At 39.1% G+C, this 21,512-nt stretch overlaps 2 protein-coding genes across 7 annotated transcripts in view; both read right to left on the bottom strand.

Annotated features, from left to right (window-relative positions):
• The window catches only part of GAS2L3 (growth arrest specific 2 like 3), a 33,929-nt gene extending 29,338 nt beyond the window's left edge, over window positions 1-4,591 (bottom strand). Inside the window, exon 1 of the mRNA XM_082636952.1 lies at window positions 3,895-4,591. The gene's annotated coding sequence lies outside the window, so the exon portion shown is untranslated. The remainder of the gene's footprint in view (window positions 1-3,894) is intronic.
• A 3,096-nt stretch (window positions 4,592-7,687) lies between these two features.
• The window catches only part of NR1H4 (nuclear receptor subfamily 1 group H member 4), a 74,638-nt gene continuing 60,813 nt past the window's right edge, over window positions 7,688-21,512 (bottom strand). For all 6 annotated transcript variants that reach the window (XM_082636949.1, XM_082636948.1, XM_082636950.1 and 3 more), the window contains 3 exons: window positions 20,530-20,676; window positions 12,410-12,523; window positions 7,688-10,442 (listed from right to left, as the gene is read on the bottom strand). In XM_082636949.1, the coding sequence (XP_082493075.1) occupies window positions 10,204-10,442; window positions 12,410-12,523; window positions 20,530-20,676 (500 nt within the window). In that variant the 3' untranslated portion in view covers window positions 7,688-10,203. The remainder of the gene's footprint in view (window positions 10,443-12,409; window positions 12,524-20,529; window positions 20,677-21,512) is intronic.

Raw genomic sequence — 21,512 nt, 5'->3', positions numbered from 1 at the left:
AGGCTTCTATTTTGCTGTACTCTATACTTAAAAAAAAAATAAGATTTGTAAGGGGGTAAGCTTCTCCATCTCTTCCACTTGTATGGAGAACTCAGTGCTAAATTTAGCCCTGGAATTACTCCTAAACAATAAGTGTTGTATTTATTACTAAAGGAAATATGAAACAATAATGTAATAAATCTGTGGTATATTCCTTTAAGGTAAAGGTAGCTTCCAAAGCAGATGAAGATTTTTAAGAGAAAGAAATAAGATTCTTACTACGTAATAAAACATCACATGTTATCTGCAAAATATAAAGGCTCTTCATTTGTTGGGAGTCTTTACTTTTTTATTTGAAAATTTCCTTTTGCAATGTTTGGCAGAGATCCAACCTGAATAATTTTATTTTGTATTAGACAGAATTATTTGTTTGTCATAAAATTTTGTGGGATACAAAAATTTTTTTAAAAACTTAAAATCCGTTTGCCTTTATATATGATAGACTAAAAGACTCTGGAAAACATACATATACAGTAACAAAGAAATGTAAAAACAACATTAAAAAAAGAATAAGAGCTGTATGTACTGATGTGAAAAGATGTCTATTATATGTCATGCAACCAAAAGCAATCTGCAGTACAATATTTAAGTATGTTACTGGGATCACAGTGTTTTCTAAACTCTCTCTCTCTCTCTCTCTCTCTCTCTCTCTCTCTGTGTGTGTGTGTGTGTGTGTGTGTGTGTGTGTGTGAAAAAGAACTCCTGAACAAAGTTAAATAATTTTTTTCAAGAGCCATTTTTTTTTTTTTTTTTGCGGTACACGGGCCTCTCACTGTTGTGGCCATTCCCGTTGCGGAGAACAGGCTCCGGATGCGCAGGCTCAGCGGCCATGGCTCACGGGCCCAGCCGCTCCGCAGCACGTGGGATCTTCCCGGACCGGGGCACGAACCCGTGTCCCCTGCATCGGCAGGCGGACTCTCAAGCACTGCGCCACCAGGGAAGCCCCAAGAGCAAATTTTATTTTGGGGATCAAAAATATTAACAAGTCATCCATCAAGGGAAAACAAAAGTCATAATGTTTAAAATTCCATATAAAGTGAGTCCTTCACCATAGCTTATACTTTCTTACAAAAAAGTTTATGTTTTGTGAGAGTAGGCAGAAGTCTCTATCAGCACTTCAGCAATATCTAACATATAACTGATGGTTTTAATACTGTAAATCCCCGTGACACTTTCAGCAGCAAAAACAAAACTGCATTTAATGTCTCTGGTACATTTCATACATTCTAGGTCTTTGTACATTAGTAATTCACTTATGAAATACATGGCAACATTCTGTTAAAACCACCTACTCTGTAACAACGTAAAAACATGATAAAACTTCATGGGTTTTTAGAAGGAGAAACACTAAAGAGATACAATTATAATTATTGCCTGCATCTTATAAACATTACTCCTTAGGCATTTCTCTATGGCAGTTACATTTCAACTAAAATAGGGAAATTCAAAGTGAGACAACAGACTGACAGACTCAAGTTTCCTAGTCTCTCAAATTCTATGTACACTGCATGGTTCATTAAGGATGTAAAGGTATATCTGATATCAAAGTATAGGAAGCAACAAATAATAGGAAGAAAGTAAAACACACATACATAGACATACATACACAGCCATGTTACTGTAAGAAAGCAAAACATAACAATACACATTAACCTTAATCCTTTACTTTCCTCATCAACAGCCAGATTGAAAAAACTTATTGAAATGACTGAACTTTCATTCTTATCTCCAAACTTAAATTGAGATTGACAGGAAAGAAAAAAAAAGAGTGCTGCTTAGTAAAAAGTACAGTAAATGAGCAAAAACTAAATGGGAAAATATAAATTAGGAAACATTACTTCTGATCTGACCAATCATCCAAACATCACTGGACTTATTTAGTTTTTTTAGTATAATAGCAGGTATACTGTTGACATTATTCCCTTATCACACACTTCGATTTACCATCACAAGTTACTTCTCACTATTTTTTAATGAAGTATTCAAAATAAACTGATACCCAGAGCAGAAATGAACCTGGACCACACATACAACTCTGCAGAGAAATTGCTTATAGCTGGGAATATAAATGCAAGAGTAGTGTGATTAAAAAAAAAAAAAAAAGAGGCTGGACACTGGAGACAGTCTAGACTGAATTCTGGGTGGACCTTAGTAGCTTAATTCCTTTCTCTGAGCTTCAGTTTAATCTATAACATGGAGAAAACACCAAGGAGACTGCAGGATTATTAAGAGGTTTAACAATAATATAAGTAAAGCACCTAGAACAGTACCTGACACATTCTAGGTAATAATGCGTTATAAACAGTAGTGAGTGTTTAGTATGTGCCAGAAATAATTTTAAGTGCTTTACATGGACTAACCTAATCAACGAATGATTGTTACCATGACCTCTGGCACTGCCTTCACCTTCTGCTCCTCTCTGCCCTTTGGGGATAGCTTGAAACTTTTAATCCAAATTAAACAGCATAGAAATAATACAAGCCATGTGTCAGGCACTGTACTATGGATTATTTCACTTGATCTTCACAACGACCTTCACATCAATAAGGTAGGAACTATTTATTATTAACCTTCGTTTGCACAGTATGAAAATTAGGCTTAGAAAGATTAAGTAACTTGCCTAAGGTCACACACATAGTAAAGTGTGACTTCAGAGCCCCCATGTTTAGAAATTCTGCTACATTAAAAGAAATATTACTTATAATTCATTAATATCAAAATAGCAGAGACCCCCACTATTCAAAATCTGTGGGTTTTTAATGAATTTTTGAAAGGGATGAGTCAGACAGGCAACATGTATCAGGATTCTACACCAGACGACTATCGCCAGTTTCCACTTTTTCATTCAAATCCATTCCAATCTCCTCCCAAAGGGAATCTGAGTGGTGAGAATTCTAATTTCTAATTAAGTCCCAATGAGGTAATCAGACAGCAGTTCACAAACTGCTTATCTTCTGAGAGAGTAGGTATGAGCACTCTCCACACAAATGAAGCAAAACCCAAACTCTGACCTAGACTGGGCCTGCAAAAAAAAAAAAATCTCTTCACTTAATAACGACTCAACTTCACCAGACGTACCACAAAGCACTCTAAATCCATAAGACTCAATCCCGTGGTTCGAAAAGATTAGCTAGGAACCAGGAATGACTGCATGGTCAAGCACTCTCTCCAAAACTTTCCTCCGACTTCCAAGGCAATCTACAAACCTCCCCGTTACGCAGCCTTTCAAACCGAGACGTGTGGGTGGGGAAAGCATCAAACAGAGCCTCCAGTTATTCGGGACATGGGCCTTGCAACGACTGGAGGGAACAAATAGGGAAGAAACTGTAAACTGTGCCAGAGTGCAAAATGACCAAGTGTCACTCTCCTTCCAAGGTCAGTGACTTCATCACTTCTTCCTGAGGGAGACACTAAGGAATCAAGTGACCCTATATGTGCTAGGTGCTTGGAAATGAAGGTGCCCCTTGAGAGCCTAAACTAGCCCCAGGCTCTGATCCCTCCTTGGAGTCTAAAGCAGAGCGGCAGCGGGTCGCTACCTCTCCCCTAACCTAGCACACCCACACCTGCCGTCCCCGGCCCCAGCACACCTGTGGCCCCTCGCACCGCACCCGGGTGGCCATGGGAAGGCAGGCATAACTTCACCTTGACGGCCCCGGGGACCAATCAGAGCACGAGACTCCCGCAGCGGGCCAATCGCACAGCGTCTTGGATCCCGCAGCTCGGGGCCCCAACCGAACCACCGCTTCCCCTCCGCGGAGCGCTCGGGGCTCCTCAAGCGCAAGCTGAGGCGCGGCAGCCCCGAGAAGGCAAGTAAGAGTTCGCGAGGAAAGAGGAGGCAAACAGGGAAGTACTCACCCGCCCAGGCGCAGGAGGCTCACCGCTCCCTGTGGGGCAACATCTCGCTCAATCTGTGCCTGGCCTGCACGCCCCTGCCCAACCGCCGCCGCAGCCGCCGCCTCTGCCTCCAGCTTTCGCAGCGGTTCGCCGCCGCCTGTTTCGAAGGAACCAATCAGAAGGCGGATAGGGGGCGTGGCTGGAGGCCCCGCCCCCAGGCCGCCGGGGAGCAGGAGACCCGCGCGCCTCTCGGTCGTGGGGCGCCTCGCCTTTCTCCGCCTGGCGTCTCACAACTCTGGGGGGCCAAGCTCCTTTTCTCACAGAAAATGGCTTGGTCACAGAGTACGTCCTCTCATCTGGCCCCTCAGCGACAGCAACAAACCCTTTTTGTCCCGATTAGCAGGAGAGGTGAATCAACTTCTCCAAGCATCCCGGAACAGTGCGCGGTAGAGTTGCTCTGAGTTTTATCCTGTTCTGTTAAGAGCCCCTCCCAATTCTAAATCCACCCGCGATATGGCTGTACTGAGGGCGCTACGGTTTCCGGATACAAACTGTCACCCTGCAGGAATGGGAGTCCTGTGAGGGGTGTGGGGAGAGGGATGGAGAGAAATCCTGTAGCTGCAGGCCACAACTGAAAGCGGAAAGAGGATGTTGGCTTTTCCTTGAGGAAACTCCGGAGCAGGGTCTGGGGGAGGGGAGGAGAAGGCGTAACCTCAACGCAATGAGAGCTGCGGACTAGCTCCCAGAGTTGAAGTATGGAGACTGGTCTTGAATGTAACAAGAGGTAGGTCTGTGATCACTAATTGTGGCTTATTATGGGGGGCAAAATCGGTGCCGAAAGCCTGGAAGGCCAGGCCTTTCCCCTCTTCTTAGTTTTATTTTGTCACATCGTGTTGCCTCTGTGGGCCTCAGTTTCCCATCTGTAAAGTGGAATTGCCTGGAATGATGTTCCCCAGCATTTATTCCTTCATTCACCTATCAAAAACAATGAGGTGGTACTGTTGCTCGCTGAAGAGACAAAAGTGAAGACGACAGCCCCTGCCTTCAAGTGCCCAGAAGCGTGGTAAAGACTCAGTGGAAACCAGTGGAAGTCTGTGAAAAGAAGGAACACCTAACAGTCTTGGAGGGTGATGGTCAGAGGTTTGAAAGGACTTGAATTTTGAAGGAAGAATAAGAATCTGCCAAGAGAGAGGATAATTTGGAGTAAGGAGTGCTTTCTAGGCAGAGAGAACAACAAGCTTCCAGGGATGTGAGAGCAGTTGTTCTGGGAATAGTAGTTCTGAATGATTAAAGTTTAGGGATTCAGAGATAGATCAGGCTGGAGGAGTAAGCACAGATGAAAACCCTCATAGGTACTAAGGAATTTAGCTTCTTTCTTGAAGGCAATTGTGATTGATTTGTGTTTCAGGAAAAGAAAAAGAATTCATTTTTGAGGATTTTTGAAGAAAGGAGTAAGACTGGCAGCAATTCTAAAAATTAAAAGATGATAATTACATAAACTAGCTCAGAAGGGAGGGTGAGAAAGAGGTGTCTGGAGATACTCAAGAGGCTGATTTATCTGGACTTGGTATCATGTGACAGCGATGCCGCTCTAAGGAACACAGGGAAAACAACTGTGGGGGAAGAATAATGCATTTTGGTGTGGGGTTGTGTTCACTTTGAAATGTGAGAGGAACGTGCAGGTTGAGGTGTTCAGAAGATGGTTGGAAAGTTAGGTCTGAAGCTGGTTAAATTAGTTTGTGAAAGATACAGATTTGAGAAGTCAATTCGACAAATACTGTTAAGCACTTTCTCTGCACCAGACTCCATCCTAAGCACTGGGGTCCTGCTCTCACAGAGCTTACCTTCTGGGTTAAGCAGGTGAAGATGGTCATCCAAAAGTTGACATTTAAGTGGTCATTGAACCTGATGCCCAAGAGTGGTTGCTCCATTTTTCTACTGATGTCTACCCCAGAACACTTTGCTGCCCATGACTGCTATAGATTCATTTTCACAGGACCTGTTGTTCAAATCAACCTATGTTTTATAGTGTTTCTATTTAAAACTAAAGGGCAGGACTTCCCTGGTGGTGCAGTGGTTAAGAATCCGCCTGCCATTGCAGGGGACATGGGTTCAAGCCCTGGTCTGGGAAGATCCCACATGCCGTGGAGCCACTAAGCCCACGTGCCGCAACTACTGAACCCACACGCCTAGAGCCCGTGCTCCGCAACAAGAGAAGCCACCACAATGAGAAGCCCATGCACTGCAATGAAGAGTAGGCCCCACTCGCCGCAACTAGAGAAAGCCAGCACAGCAACAAAGACCCAACGCAGCAAAAATTATTAAAAAAAAAAAAAAACTAAAGGACAATTTTCCATACCATTTCATTTAGCCAAATTTCAAGTGGAATTCTGGTTTTAAATTGGATTTGTTGAGCCCTGATATCAAAATATGTACACTTCTCTACAGAACCTTAAGAATAAGTATATTGTGTCACATGGATCTTGTTTGATGAGCCTGTAGTTAACATTTCTTTTATTTTTTCTTACATGCATACTGTGTAACTAAACATTTGAATACCACTTATTAAAAATGGAAACTATGCTATTTGAAGTATGTACACATTCTCATTCAAATACACACACACACCACTTAATATTTCTCTAAGCCATTTGCTGAAACTTTGGCAGCAGGGTATTTTTATGGTTGCTTTCTTTTTATTTTCATTGTCTGTTCGGTTTGTCTTGGTAACTCCTCTAAAAGATACAAGACATTGTGATGGAAAGTGAATCCGAAGTCAGGAAATCTGTGCAAATCACTTCTCTTCTCTAAGCCCATCTTGCTCACTGATTAAATGTGGGGATTGGGTAAGGAGCTCCCTTCTAGATTCTTTGATTCTTGTTGCTTTTCCCTTATGTGTGAAAAAGAGAAAAGTTCCCCTTGTTGCTCCCTCAACCTCACTTTTACATGAATTCCCAGTTAGTACCCTGCCCCCTAAGCACACTCACCATCTTACCTACCTTTATTTTAACACTGCAATTAGTAATTGAGGTTTCACCTAATGAGCTGCAATCTACTTTCATGTGTACATTTTCTAATTGGTTAGGTTAATAGCAATGTTTTAGATGTTCTCACTTGAAATTGGCATGATTGTAACATGCAAAGCAAGACTCACCAGTTTGCTTCCATCAGATAATAAAGTATTTTAGTTCTGACTTTCCTGAGATTGTGATTATGTGCCCTCTTTAAGAAAGCACCATGCATGGAGATCTAAATTTTTCAAGTTATTACATTAGGTCTATTCGTTCATTGGACTAAACATCTCTACCGAATACAAAAGAGTCTCTTATATAACCTTTGAATATTGAAATATGATTTTTTTCCCCACAGCTCTTCAAGAATTCTCTATTGCTTGAAGTTTACTGTAGTTGTTGGAGAATTTTTTTTCTTTTGATTGGTTTATTAGTTGTTTTGTCCTGCATTTTGTAGTTACTGCTGTTGTCTTTAATGCTTTGACATTATTGACTATCTATCTATGGATTGTGCCTTGTATGAACTGCTGGATGAAATTTTGGGACAATAGAGATCTTGATTCATTCACAATTAAACTACTCATTAAGCAGATGATCTGAGAGCCAACTACATTTAAAACAAGATTAAGTTCTATTATAAAGGAATGTTATTGATTTACATTAACAAATATCTGTAATTCAATGATATAAAATTGTATGATAACAGTTGTGATCAATACTAAAATATTATATCTATATAGTGAGTTGAATAGTGTTCCCTCCAAAATTCATGTCCACCTGGAACCTCAGAATGTGCCCTTATTTGGAAATAAGATATTTGCAGATGATTCTCTCTTCAGGTTTGTTAATTTCCTAGTATGGCTCACAGGACTCAGGAAAGCAGTTCACTTACCATTACCAGTTTATTATAAAGGTTACATCTCAGGAACAGTCAAATGAAAGAGACATAGGACATAGAGAGGAGGGCACGGAGCTTCCATGCTCTGGCACATCACCCTCCTAGTACCCTGATGTGTTCACCAACCCAGAAGCTCTCCAAATCTCATCATTTAGGGTTTTTTTTTTTAATTGGAAGTTCCATTACATAGACATGAATGATTAAATCATCGGCCATTGCTAATTGACCTCGATCTCTGGGTTCCTCTCCCCTCTCTGGAGGTTGAGGAATGGGACTGAGAGTTCTAACCCTCTAATCACATGGTTGGTTCCTCTGGCAGCCATCCCCCATCCTGAAGCATCTAGGGGCCCACCAAGAGTCACTTTTTTTTTTTTGGCGGTGCTAAGTGGCATGTGGTATCTTAGTTCCCCAAACAGAGATCAAACCCATGCCCCCTGCAGTGGAAACACAGAGCCCTAACCACTGGACCACCAGGGAATTCCCAAGAGTCACCTTATTAGCATAAACTCAGGTGTGGTTGAAAGGGTCTTGTTATGAATAATGAAAGATGCTCAGGAAATGCCAAGCGATTTAGAAGCTCTCTGTCAGAAACTGGGGACAAAGACCAAATATATATTTCTCATTATATCACAATTCATTTTCCACATAAGAAGCATTATTACTTGCTATTATAAGGTCTTAACCACTTGCATAAATCCAGACCTAGAGGATTAACTCCTAGCTCTGTCTACAGTGCCCCCTTTGTTCCTGCTCATTTCCCACCACCTTCCCCACAGATGTCTTATGACCTGGAAACCCCAAACTACACTCAGTTCCCCAAACTGGACCTACTTCCTCAGGCATTCAGAAATTTACTTCTCTGTCTTAAATGTCCTTTCCTTACCACCCTCTTCCCTGGTGGGTCTGCAATTTCCCATTTGCTCTTCATTCATCAGCTAAATCCCTTTAATTGGTGGGTACTGAGATCTTCATTTTGCAGTGGTGAAACTGTGGCTTACAAAGGTATGTGCACCCTCCCTCTTTTGCCCAGGTTACTTGTGGTCTTTTAACATCTGCACAACTCCCTTTTCTCCCTTCTTTTGCTCCTGCCACCCCTTTCACCTTGAATCCCCTCCCCTCTTACCCTGACCCATGGAGTCCTGACTATCCTTCCAAGCCCAGGGGAAATGCCACCTCCTCCTTGAGATTTTCCCAGGTGAGCCCACAGCACTTTGCTCTTCTTTGTAAGCCCCTCCAGGCAGTTACTGTGTCTTAATCATCTTTGTATCTCCTATGGAGATTAGCAACAATATCTTACCTAGTGGGGACTCAAGTCTTTTTTGTTGTAGCAAATGGAATCCAGCTAATGTTAGCCCCAACTCACTCCATTTTCTACTGACTAGCCATTTTTAGGACTTCAGAGTTGCCCTAATATTTTAATACGAAAACCTCTTTGCTTGCTAAGCAAGCTCCATTTTGGCTGATTTCAGGAGAAAGGGACATATAAGCCCATTACTTATAGGTGTTTTATTGTATTCACCAAAGGAAAATAGGGAGAAGAATGCAACAGTATAACAATGAAGGAAGGAAATGAACTAATTCCTGCCTTGGGGGAAGTATACAACAGCTGTGCACCCAGCTGAAGGAGTGTTTTCCAAAAACAAAACAAAACAAAAAAGATTAATTATATGCACTAAAGCCAATAGTGAGCACTTTTAAGAGACTAAATGGAATGTCTCATCACTGGAGTTATCTGCGTACTCTGAATTTGTAAATGCTGCCACAAGACCCTAACTAAGGAAAGAGATTGCTTGAGGGAATGTTTTATGTGAGAATAATTAACTTTTCTGTATGCTATTCTCTTTGAACTTCAAAGAATATGAAATGATCAGGGAGCTATGGAAAATGAATGAATATTCACCAGGGCTTCCAGGGATGAGAAAAGCACAATTTATGTCCTAAGAGTTTACCTTTTTGGAAATTACCCCCTCAGATTCAATAGGATGCTATTCATCATTTAAAGAAATAAGTTGTATATTTTTCAAATTTTGTTCCCAAAGAAAAGCCTGTTGCCATTATGTTCAGTTTATTGCCCAAATTGAACACAACCTTTTAATAAAATATATGCAGTAAGCTAAGATGAAGAGCAAAATGAGATTTTCCCTATTTCAACAGATAGACTTGAAGTAATGATTAATTTAATTAGGCAAACAGGGCATACCAATTTGAATGAAAGATTCCCTGAAGCCTTGTAGAATACAATGTAGAGAAAGTATTTCAACCTAGCCCCACATTTACAATTGTGGAGGTTATATAACTACCACATAAATATTGATGAGAATTCTTGCATAAAACCAGGTACAAATGAAATAAAGGAAAGTTATATATAGAATTTATATTATGAGGAGAATGAAGAGCTAGACCCTGCCCCTGCAATGCCCATCACTGCACATCCCAGATCTCACAGAGAAGCGGGGTAAACTTGTGGTCATTCACTCTCCATGACATAAGCATCTCTGCGTGGTGATGGTTGAATGTCCGCAACTCAGTCAGGCGACCCAGAAGACAGGCAAAATGTTGAGGATTTTCAGGCTGATGAATCTTACACAACTTTTGTAGCACATCAAGCAGTGGTTCCTGAAGCTTCTCTACTGCCTCTCTGTCCTTTATGTATTGTCTGTCTGTTTAGAAGTTTAAAATAAAATGACAAAAAAAGTGGAAAAGTAATAATTTGGCATAATTGCAGTTATGTTAACATTTTTGAAGTGTAAGTTATAAATGTACACTTAAAATGTACAAATTAAGTATTCAAATTGATGAATTTTTACACACACGTATTTAGACTCATGTAATCACAACTAGATCAAGCTATAAGACCTTTACTGCCCCCCAGAGGCCTCCCTAAATTCTCCTTCCAATCAATGTGTACCAGAAAGACTCCATACTGAATCTATTCCTTTAGCTCTAACCCTTGTGTTCTGTTGCTTGTGCTTAGTCATGCTGGCTCTGTGCCTTTTGTGAAAGAATGTTGCCTAGAGCCTGAAATGTACAAGATATCCCATTCTCAAGGTTCTGACCTTTAAAGGTATAACACTTTTCCATTCATATAGAGATAAAAAGTTGCAGAACAGAGAATAACATTTATCTCGTTGGAGGTTTATAGGAACATTGTGACCACACATACATGGACAGCTGCAAGAACGAAGGATTCCAGCATCAAGAAGTTTGCAGCAACCAGCCATACCCTCTCCCCTTTTAGTAGAAAAGAAGCCTGAATTCTAACTCGGGTAAGATGGTTCTTTGGGACACTAGTCCACCACCTTCTTAGTCTGCTGGCTTTCCAAATAAAGTTGCTATTCCTTGTGCCAACACCTCATCTCTTGATTTATTGGCCCATCATGCAGGGAGCAGTACGAGGTCGGACTAGGTAATGAACGCACTCAAGGTAAACTCTATGATGGGCATAAGTATCATTTCTGGTGGGTATATTCTGGAATTGCTGGGTTATAGGGTATAAATGTGTGTAACTTTAGTATGTACCACTGAAAAGTTTTTCTTTTTTAAATTATAATTTCTTATGGTAAAACAAACTAACACCTAGCTTCTGCCTCAATATCATGTATAAAAGTGGTGTAAGGCTGGGCTTCCCTGGTGGCGCAGTGGTTGAGAGTCCGCCTGCCGATGCAGGGGACACGGGTTTGTGCCCCGGTCCGGGAAGATCCCACATGCCGCGGAGCGGCTGGGCCCGTGAACCATGGCCGCTGAGCCTGTGTGTCCACAGCCTGTGCTCCGCAACGGGAGAGGCCACAACAGTGAGAGGCCCGCGTACCGCAAAAAAAAAAAAAAAAAGTGGTTTAAGGCTATCATTGTAATTAAGCTTTACAAATCATGAACATGGCATCACTTACTCCCAAATAATTAATCAAAAATATAGACAAATTTTATGTACAAAGGTATTCATTTCAACGTTGTTTAAAACAACAGCAACAACAAATCTGGAAACATCCTGAATATCAAAACATGGTAACATGTTTTGATGTAACTGTACATCAAACAATAGAATATGATGTACATATTACAACAAACTTTTACCAATATAATTATTTAATGACATGGGAAAAGTACACTTAAAGACAGTATGTTCTTTATTATGTTAAAAGTATATAATTTATGTCCTTGCTCAAACTTCAACCCCTTAAAAAATCCTTCCCTGACCACTGATTATAACAGCATTTTGCTGCCACTTTCTTTCCTTATACCCATATCTTTATATTTTTTGTAGTATTACCACCTCCTGAAAATTATTTGTATTCATTTCTTTATTTACTGTCTCTCACCCTACTAGAATGTAAGCTCCATGTAGCTGTATCCTGCCTGTTTCTTTGCTGCTATATCCCACAATGTCTAGAGACATGTTTAGTGCATATAAGGTGTTCAAAATGAAATCACTGAATGAATATGATGTTTAGAAAAAGGCTGAGAACAACTACACTGAAATGTTAACAATGGTTCAATTTGACTGGTGGAATTATATGCCATTTTACTTTCTCTTTATGTTTTTTATCCAAGATTTTCCTTAATATTACTACTATACTTGAGGGGAAAACCAACAAATGGCATAAAAATAAAAATGTAACATTGAAATTACCTGGAGAGAGAATAACAATTGCTGTGAGCAGAGCATACTCTTCTTGAGTCATTTTCAATTCTGCAACACTTTTATAAAAACTAAACATAGGTGTTATATATTCATCAGAGATACCTATGGGGGAAAGTTGAAAAATTGCAGAGGCATAGTAAAATTTTTGAATGACTGAAAAGTGTAAAATTACAACATTATATATATTTACATACATGTTAATATTTATACCCATATGCAGACATTTGATAAACGTCCCAGCCACACTTAAATAATGACTATATATTAAATGTCCCAGCCAAAGGTGAGGCATTGCAAAGAAGATCAGTTAAAATCCTCAAAATATAACCTAATCAGTGATTTGTATGTCTTTGATTTTGGCAGTGCCTTTGTTTTAGTCACTACTGTGTAACAATAAATGATAATGTTCTCGAATTGCCAAAAGAATCTCTGAACTTCACCATGTTCTAGATGGGCTTTAGTTAATCTTTTTAACATTACTATCTATAATCAAGACAAAGACAGCATCTTAACCAACAAAAAATTATTGTTCTTCAGTCCAGAAATATAAACTCTACTTAATACATTGGCTAGAATTCTTATCAGAGTTCTGATCTCTCTCTGAAGTACCAAACCTGTTTATCCATTGCCTATTAGGCAATGGTACTTGGCCCTTCTCTTCAAACTCAGTGTGTCCAAAGTCAAAGACACCATGTATAGAACTAAATTCCCCATCTTCCTCCAAATCCACTCCTTTCCTGATGTTCCCATTTTCAGTGATTGGTATCCTCACCCATCCAATTGTCGCCACCTGACAACCAAGATTCAGCCTTCCTCTAACTCAGTCCAGTGCCTGGATTGAGTCAAGTCCTGCGTATTTGACCAGCTAACTCTCACTTGGTGCTCCCTCCCCTCTTCACTGCATCTGGTTGACATAGTTTAAGTCTTTCTTTCTTTTCATCTGGATAACTCCAATTGCCTCCTTACTGGTCTTCCTGTCTTCAGTGCGGTCCTCTTTAAACCATTCTAGAATCACCTTTCTAAAATTCAAACCACACCCTGTCTCCCCAATTCTTACAAACCTTCAAAAACTCTCCATGGCTTTTGGCATAAATGTTCTTCCTTTTTACATAGGAAACTCCTGGACCTGTCCCCTGCCTCTCCCACCACCCAATACTCACCCACATGATAGCAATAGGAGTTCACATTTACTGAGTACTCATTATGTACTAGGCACTGTTCTAAGCACTTCTTATGCTAGAACTCATTTAATCTTTCTAACGCCCCATGAGATAGGTACAGAGAGGTTATGTAACTTGACCAAAGACACACTGCTGGTGAGAAGTGGAACCAGGATTCAAACCAAAGCTAGTAGGCTCCAGGGTCCTGGCTTTTAGTTGTGACTAAGGGGTACTATCTTTCTATCACACAGCCTACACTCCAGCCATGTTCAGGCACTTGGACTTCCCTAAACAATTCTTTTTGCCCAGTTTTGTACATGTTCTCTCTACTTGGAATATCTTCCTTCTCCTTTATAACTTACTCCTCTTCATAATTTAAGATTCCTTTGTGCCACTTCCTCCAATCATTCAACAGCTATTAGTTTGGTGCCTGTTCTGTGCATGGCTCCACTCCAGAAAAGCTTTGACTGGGAAATTGTGCAGACAGAAAAAAAAAAAAGGTGTGTTGTGACTTATGGATGAATTAAGATGAGAATGAGTTTACCAGAATTGGTCCACACTAGAATAGACTACTCTATTCCATCCCAAACCCGACCTAAAAGCCTTAGAGCTTCAGTTGAAACACACCAGAATAAAGTTGGATTCCAGATGCTAAAGAGTATAATTATCATCTAATATTATACTTCACAGGATCAGAAAGCCTGAATCCTCACCTTTAGATGAATCTAAAGAATCTTCTCAAACAGAATCCTTGGCCTTTCTCTCTTTAGTCAAAGTAGCACACTTTCTTCTCCTTTGATGTTTAATCAACCTCAGTTGGCTCTCTTAACGACAGTGTCTTTGTTGAGCAACTTGGGGATGACACCATGTGGAAGATTGCCCTCTATCCAACTGTTACAGACTGAACTGAATACTCATGACCAAACTAGATACAACTTAAAATGCAGAGGGTTGGAGTATGTGAGGCTGGGACTACTAGTCCCGGTTTCCAACAAACATTGTGGTTAAGAGGTAGTAAGCCTGAGTTTAAAAGCTGACCTATGACTTGATCTCGGGCACATTACTTAAATTCTTTGAGCCTCAGTTTCCTCATCTGTGAAATGTGAGTTATATCAATAGTATAATATGAGATAATATATGTAGAGTTCTTAGCACCATTCCTGGCTCATAGTAAACCCTCAATAAATGTTAGAGCAAATAATCATAAAAAGAACAATTAATGTTGTTATTCAGGAGAATTGGGTCAACACATTAGTTCCATCTTAACCTTCGATTAAGCTCATGTACTTTTGTGTTTACAAAGCTACATTTTTGTTTTTGTTTTGTTTTTGCATTCTGCAGTTTGCTAGGGATGAATACAAATTGGCTGATCAGTGATTTGCCTCAGTATTTTTCTAAGTATTAAAGCTAAGCTAAGATCTGTATTTGTTAATAAAGCTATTCTTTTTCATCTTCAAAAAATGGCAGTCTTCAATAGTTGGGTATTACACCCATTAATTGTGGTTACCTAAAATAATAATTCACGACTGTGTCATTATTTTAAATAGTATATAAGGGTTTGGAGATAAGATTAAAGGCAACAGATTTGAAAATATTTATGAAATTATCTTGACTACCTAATTTTCTATTTTATTTGTTTTTCTAAATCCTCTCTCACCCTCCAAAGATGGTACCTCCATTAGCTATCTAACTGCAATTGATAATTATTGGAAAAAAAAAAACAGGTTAAAATGTTTATTACAACTGTTTGTCTTGTGCACATTGTAAAGAACAACAGTGAATATAGAGAAAATGTAGAAAATAAGTAATAGAAGAGTTAAAAAAAATTTTCCTACAGGATAGATAAAATATAAACCTGCTTTTGGAATTAGAGTCAATAATCAGAATTAATCACACCAACATAAACAAAGGGTGTTTTAAGTGTTTATGAGCCAGCAATTTCTAACATAAGAAATGTAACAATAGTATCATTCTGAAGGGGCAGTCTTTTCCTGTTTTCCTGTTTACTCCTCCTTTCTGAAACTTACTCTTAAGTCCAATTAGTTGATTTTTGGTCACAAGAGGGGGCTATTTTCTAACTTAATCACAAAGACTACCATGGAAATGTTCAGCTGTAAAAAACCATTGTTTCTGCCCCTCTGTTTCTTGTTTGCCTTAAAAAAAAAAAAGAGGTCTGTGATTGATAAATTAATTGTCCAGTGATAAGAAATATTCTCTGAGAGAATAACCAAGTGATAGAATTAACACTATGCTCTTTTACGTTATTTTAATTGGGGACAAAAATAAAGCCAAGGTGTGTATGTGTGTGTATTATACACAAGTGCACATATACAAGGCATCCTTGTTCGGCTAGGATACCCTACCCATGTTTCAAGGCCAAGTTCAAATTTTGCTATCTCTGTGGAGCTTTACCTGTCACGGTGAAGCAGAATTAGTTGCTCCCTTCTCTATGTTCAATTCTATTGCACGTCTCACAATTCATATCTCTCCCTCCCATTAGAGTGTGAAATACCACATACAGTTTATGAGAGCAGGAGTCAACTGCGGTATTCCCAATGCCTGGCAGACTGCCTGACCAATAAAGATGTTTCTTATTCCTCTCTGTATCCTTAGTAACTAGCGTCCTGCCGGAGACAGAGTAGGAGATTAATAAATGCTTGTTAAATTAGGCAATGTTATGTTTTGTTTGTTCCTAGTGATGAAGGTTACATAGCTGTGAGATGTGCTAGGGGAAAGGATGCCATTCAGACAATGGACACATTCTCTTGGTGCTAAGAGATTGGACCTTGGCCTCTGTTTCAATTGCTAACCTCCACTCAGTGAGTCATTTGTACCATACTGTTGGCCTTGAGTAAAAGGCTGCCATCACATTAGCAATTCAAAAAATAACTGCTTTCAATGTAAAATATTTAAGATATTTAATAAATAACATACTTTCCAGTAGTCCTACTGGCTAAAATTTATCTTAGGATAATGATGCTTAAGAGTTGCCAGGATTTGGACTGTCAAGTTTCAGATTCATCTCAACCAAATTCACCAATTTTTTTTTTTTTTTTTTTTTGCTGTACGCGGGCCTCTCACTGTTGTGGCCTCTCCCATTGCGGAGCATAGGCTCCGGACGCGCAGGCCCAGCGGCCACGGCTCACGGGCCCAGCCACTCCGCGGCATGTGGGATCCTCCCGGACCGGGGCGCAAACCCGTGTCCCCTGCATCGGCAGGCGGACTCCCAACCACTGCGCCACCAGAGAAGCCCCCAAATTCACCAATTTTTGTGTGCCTCATCTGTGCCAGGCACTGTAATGGTGCTGGGAATAGTCCTCAAACAGTTTACAGATTAATGGATAAGGCAGATACATAAATAAATACATAATGTCCTAAACTGGACAAGTACAGAAGCCTTGGGGAATACTGCTGAGGGGCAATGGAAATACTGTCGCTTTTATTACTTTAATAATCTCTTTTACTTTGAAGAGGTTTCTTCCTATAATTTGACTCCCAAATTTGTCCATGCCAAAATTACTGTGTGACAACTTTAGTAAAGCAACATGAGAGTTGGTAAGAATTCTAATTCTTAAATTAAACTTTCTCATAAATATTGTCATTTGTTTCTGTACATTTCCAACCTTTCTTTCAAAGACTGTCTATGAACTGATAATCAGCTTATATGGGCTTCATTAGAGAATTTAGTTCTTATTTTCATTTTGCACAAGTTGCCAAGGTTAAAGCAGCAAAATCATATATATTTAAAGAGCAGAAAAAATAAGCCCAATATACTATGTACAGTATATTTTACTATCTACTACAACTTCATCACTCTAATAAGCAGGTTGCCAAGGTTAAAGCAGCAAAATCATATATATTTAAAGAGCAGAAAAAATAAGCCCAATATACTATGTACAGTATATTTTACTATCTACTACAACTTCATCACTCTAATAAGCAGGTTGCCAAGGTTAAAGCAGCAAAATCATATATATTTAAAGAGCAGAAAAAATAAACCCAATATACTATGTACAGTATATTTTACTATCTACTACAACTTCATCACTCTAATAAGCAGGTTGCCAAGGTTAAAGCAGCAAGATCATATATATTTAAAGAGCAGAAAAAATAAGCCCAATGTACTATGTACAGTATATTTTACTATCTACTACAACTTCATCACTCTAATAAGCATCTCTCCTTCCTCTGACCTCATTGTCTTTATTCATTTTATCATTTGCTTAAAAGCAATTTCAAATTGCTAGCTGCTGCTTATGCTTTCTCACTCAACCAAAAGGCAGGAACCATGTCTTACTGGGTCTTAATATTCCCTACCAGCTGACAGTTGGACAAATATTATATCTTAGCGAGTGACAGGTGCAATGTGTAGAAATAGTACTGGGCTTTGAGTGGAACACCTCCTGGCAGTCTACTGATTAGCTGTATGACCTTGGGCAGGTCACCTAGCCTATCTAAGCCTGTTTCCCCATCTATAAGATAGGAGCAGAGCGCTCTCACTTAGGGGCCATTGGAAATACTGAGGAGATGATGCATGTAAAAGCAAACCATTGTGAAACCACAAGGTGTACTTTCATCCTGATAAACACTTACTGAATTGAATATGTCACTCATGTCTGTTGCGGGGAATCAAAAAAGGCCGAAAAATACTATAAATTTCAGAGGTTATTTGTATTTGAAGTGAACATAGAACAAGTTGTTCTGTTAAGTCTGTGAGAAGTTATTGCTAATTTCCTTAATGCTAAAATGTAAACTCATTCAGTGTTAGCAAGCCCTTTTCAGTTCTATCATATTTTATGGTATCGTATGATTATTCCTATATTTATTAAAAATTCCAGCTTATAAATGAATTTTGCATAATACCACATTAGGAATAAAAAAATTGATGCACTAGAATTATGTAGAGACAACTCAGCCACAGGTTGTATCAGATATGTGTTCTGAAGCCTCAATTAATATAAATAAACCCTGTAACCCTCACTAAGTAAATGTGTCTCAGGAGACAGTATCTTTGTATATACGATGGGATTTGATAAAAGCAAACAAAAGAGTATGAATTTGAAGAACAAGAAAGAAATTTCACATGATTTTCTTTAAAGAGTTCTGTAGGCTTAAACAGGGTAACTTTGAAATGTTATGTTATTCTGGAATTAAATGTACAGTAGAAATAAGAATGTGTTATATTTATATAAAAATAAAAAGTTATTCTGAAGGGTCATCTTGCAAAGTCAGGTTTTTCTGTGGTGTGGGGAAGAGGCAATGTTCTGAAAATCCACTGGGAGAAGCAAATTAGTAAATATTAATAAATGGAAGCATCATTATAGATAATAAAATACGAAGCAGCATGTGAGTTTGGATGGTTTTTATTGTCACAATATGTGGTTGATGTTTGGGTAAAGTATCTTATTATGAGCTGGAGGCATGCATTTTATTCATACAGATTGTGTTCTGGAAAACTTCATTCCTGAACTCTTCTGAAACTTGCAGTATCACAAGTTCTGAAACTTATGTTCTCAAGCAAGGTTTTTTCTTTTTGATCACTACATATTTTTAACCTGCAAGACCCTCATGTTTTCTCACCTAGTTATTGCATTGGTCTCTTTATAGAGACGTGCCTCTTGTCTCAATTCCTCCAAACCTTCCTTCATATTACTGCTAGAAAGATCTTCCACAGTACGGCTATGGTCATATCATATTTGCTCAGAATATTACAAAGAATCCCCATTATATAAGAACTAAAGCTACTTTTGTGGCATTTGCCGTCTTTAATAATCTAGTACTCACTACATTTTCAGCTCCACAAATATTATTTTCCAGCAATATCAAGGTATCTGTGAGTCCTATACACAGATGCTCTCTCATTTCTCCACATCTTTGCACCTGCAATTTCTATATTATTATGTTATAATGGCTACATCTCTTGGAATGCCTTTCTCAGAGTTTTGTGGCTTGACAAGTTCTTAACTTGTTCTTGACAAGTTCCATGGTTCGATTGTCAACTTTGTATGCCTTTTGTGACTCACCAAGTAGATTCACAGGAAGGCAGGCACATCTTTATGCTTCAATTTCATTTTATATACACATTCCTTATAGTCCCTATTACACTGCACATTGATTTAGAATCACTTGCTTGTACACCTTCCCCACTAGTCTGTGAGTTCCTGGAGGACAAAGACCATACATTGTCATCTCCATACCCTCCCTGTCACAGTATTTCTCCATAGTAAGTTAAATTGTGTTATTCATTCATTATTTCATTTTTATCTCTTGAGAGGCAGTAGAGTATAGTGGTTAATGTATATGGCTTCTGAAGTCAGGCTTCATGTCTGTCTCTGGAAAAGTTATTTAACCACTCTCTGTCTCAGTTTTCTCATCTATAAAATGGGAATAATACCAGAACTTATAGGATTTTTGTGAGGATTTGATGAACTAATACATATAAAGTATTCAGAACAGTGTCTGAAACCTAATAAATTATGTATAAATGTTGCTATTAGTATTATTTCTTATTTTGCTTTGCATCGAGATGGATAATAGTTTGATACATAGTCATACATACCTGAAGATTTTGAATAAATGAATCTTTTTCTAGACTGAATAATCCCAGCTCCTTTATGCTATTTTAAAAATCAGACTAATATTCCAATCTTTAAAAAATTTCTCCCTTGGTCCTTCATCTTAATGCAGTGAAAAGAGTATTTTTGGTATTTTGCTATTACAACAAGAATTTTTGAACCAAGTCACTAGATTCTCATCTATTCTTTTTAGTGTCATTCTCTATGCTAGTCACAATGGGCATATAACTGCATTAGACAGTGTCATTTTTAGTGCCATTTCTAGTCACAGTGGGCATATAACTGCATAAGATAGGCAAGAGGCCTGCCTTCATGGGATGTACAAATTCTTACTTGCAGGAACAAACTTTTTACCATTAGCCAAATTACTTACCGCTCTTTCGAATTCTCTCTTCCAATAGGTCAGCATGTCCAGCTGGAAGTTTCTTACTGAAAATCTCAGCTGAACGGAGAAACATAGCTTCAACTGCAGACCCTTTCAGCAAAGCAATCTGATCTTCATGGTCCAATGTCTGAAACCCTGAGTGAAGATGATAATCAAATCAGTATCAAAAATTGTGAATGTTGTATAACAATATTTCATCATCACCATTATCCCCATTGATAAAACCTTTCCATAAAGTGATTTTGTAATTGTTTTAAGATTGAGCAGTTAAACTGAGTCAATAAGTATCTACTGTACTCCCCCAAATAGAAGCTGACTTTTATCTTCATTGAGCAGGATTTATTTAACAAGTCCAGACTAAAGAGGATATCAAGTCCATACTGAATATGTATACTTATATACTATGGAAGAGACAGGCTGATTCAGATGAAATATTGGAGATAAAGTAGATTCTCTTTGAGCCATTATTTTAGTCATATCTTGTCACATCAGAGAGGGTCAGAGAGGGTCAACTCTGCACAATGGAAGCATCCACAAGCCAGAAAACATTTTACATGTATTCAGAGGTTTAAATGAATATTTGGCCAACTCGTGAGTCTTTAATCAATGTGAAGAATGGGTAGCATTCCACCCTGCCCGCCAAAAAACCAATCAGGGTCATGTTGAGGTATCTGCTCTGAGCTCAGCACTGTGCATGTGGGGTAGGGGAAATCAGAGACATATGGGGAAAAACTGATGACCTGAAGAAATATAACACTGCCCAGAAGATCCAAAGTCCTTATGCAGGCTTATATGCTATAGTCCCCAGCGGCCTCTCTGACCTCACTTTCTCCTTCATCACCTCCTCCTCAGTTATTGTGCTCCAGCCACACAGACCTCTGGCTCTGTGGTGAACACACAAGTCTGATTTTGCCTCAGGGTGTATTCTCTTCCCCAGCTATCTCCATGCCCCACTCCCTCAGTGTATGCAG

This window comes from Mesoplodon mirus (genome assembly GCF_964341445.2).
Source record: "Mesoplodon mirus genome assembly, chromosome: 11".
NCBI lineage: Eukaryota > Metazoa > Chordata > Mammalia > Artiodactyla > Ziphiidae > Mesoplodon > Mesoplodon mirus.
Note: the sequence above shows the minus strand (reverse complement) of the source record. Positions and strands in the feature narration are given on the sequence as shown.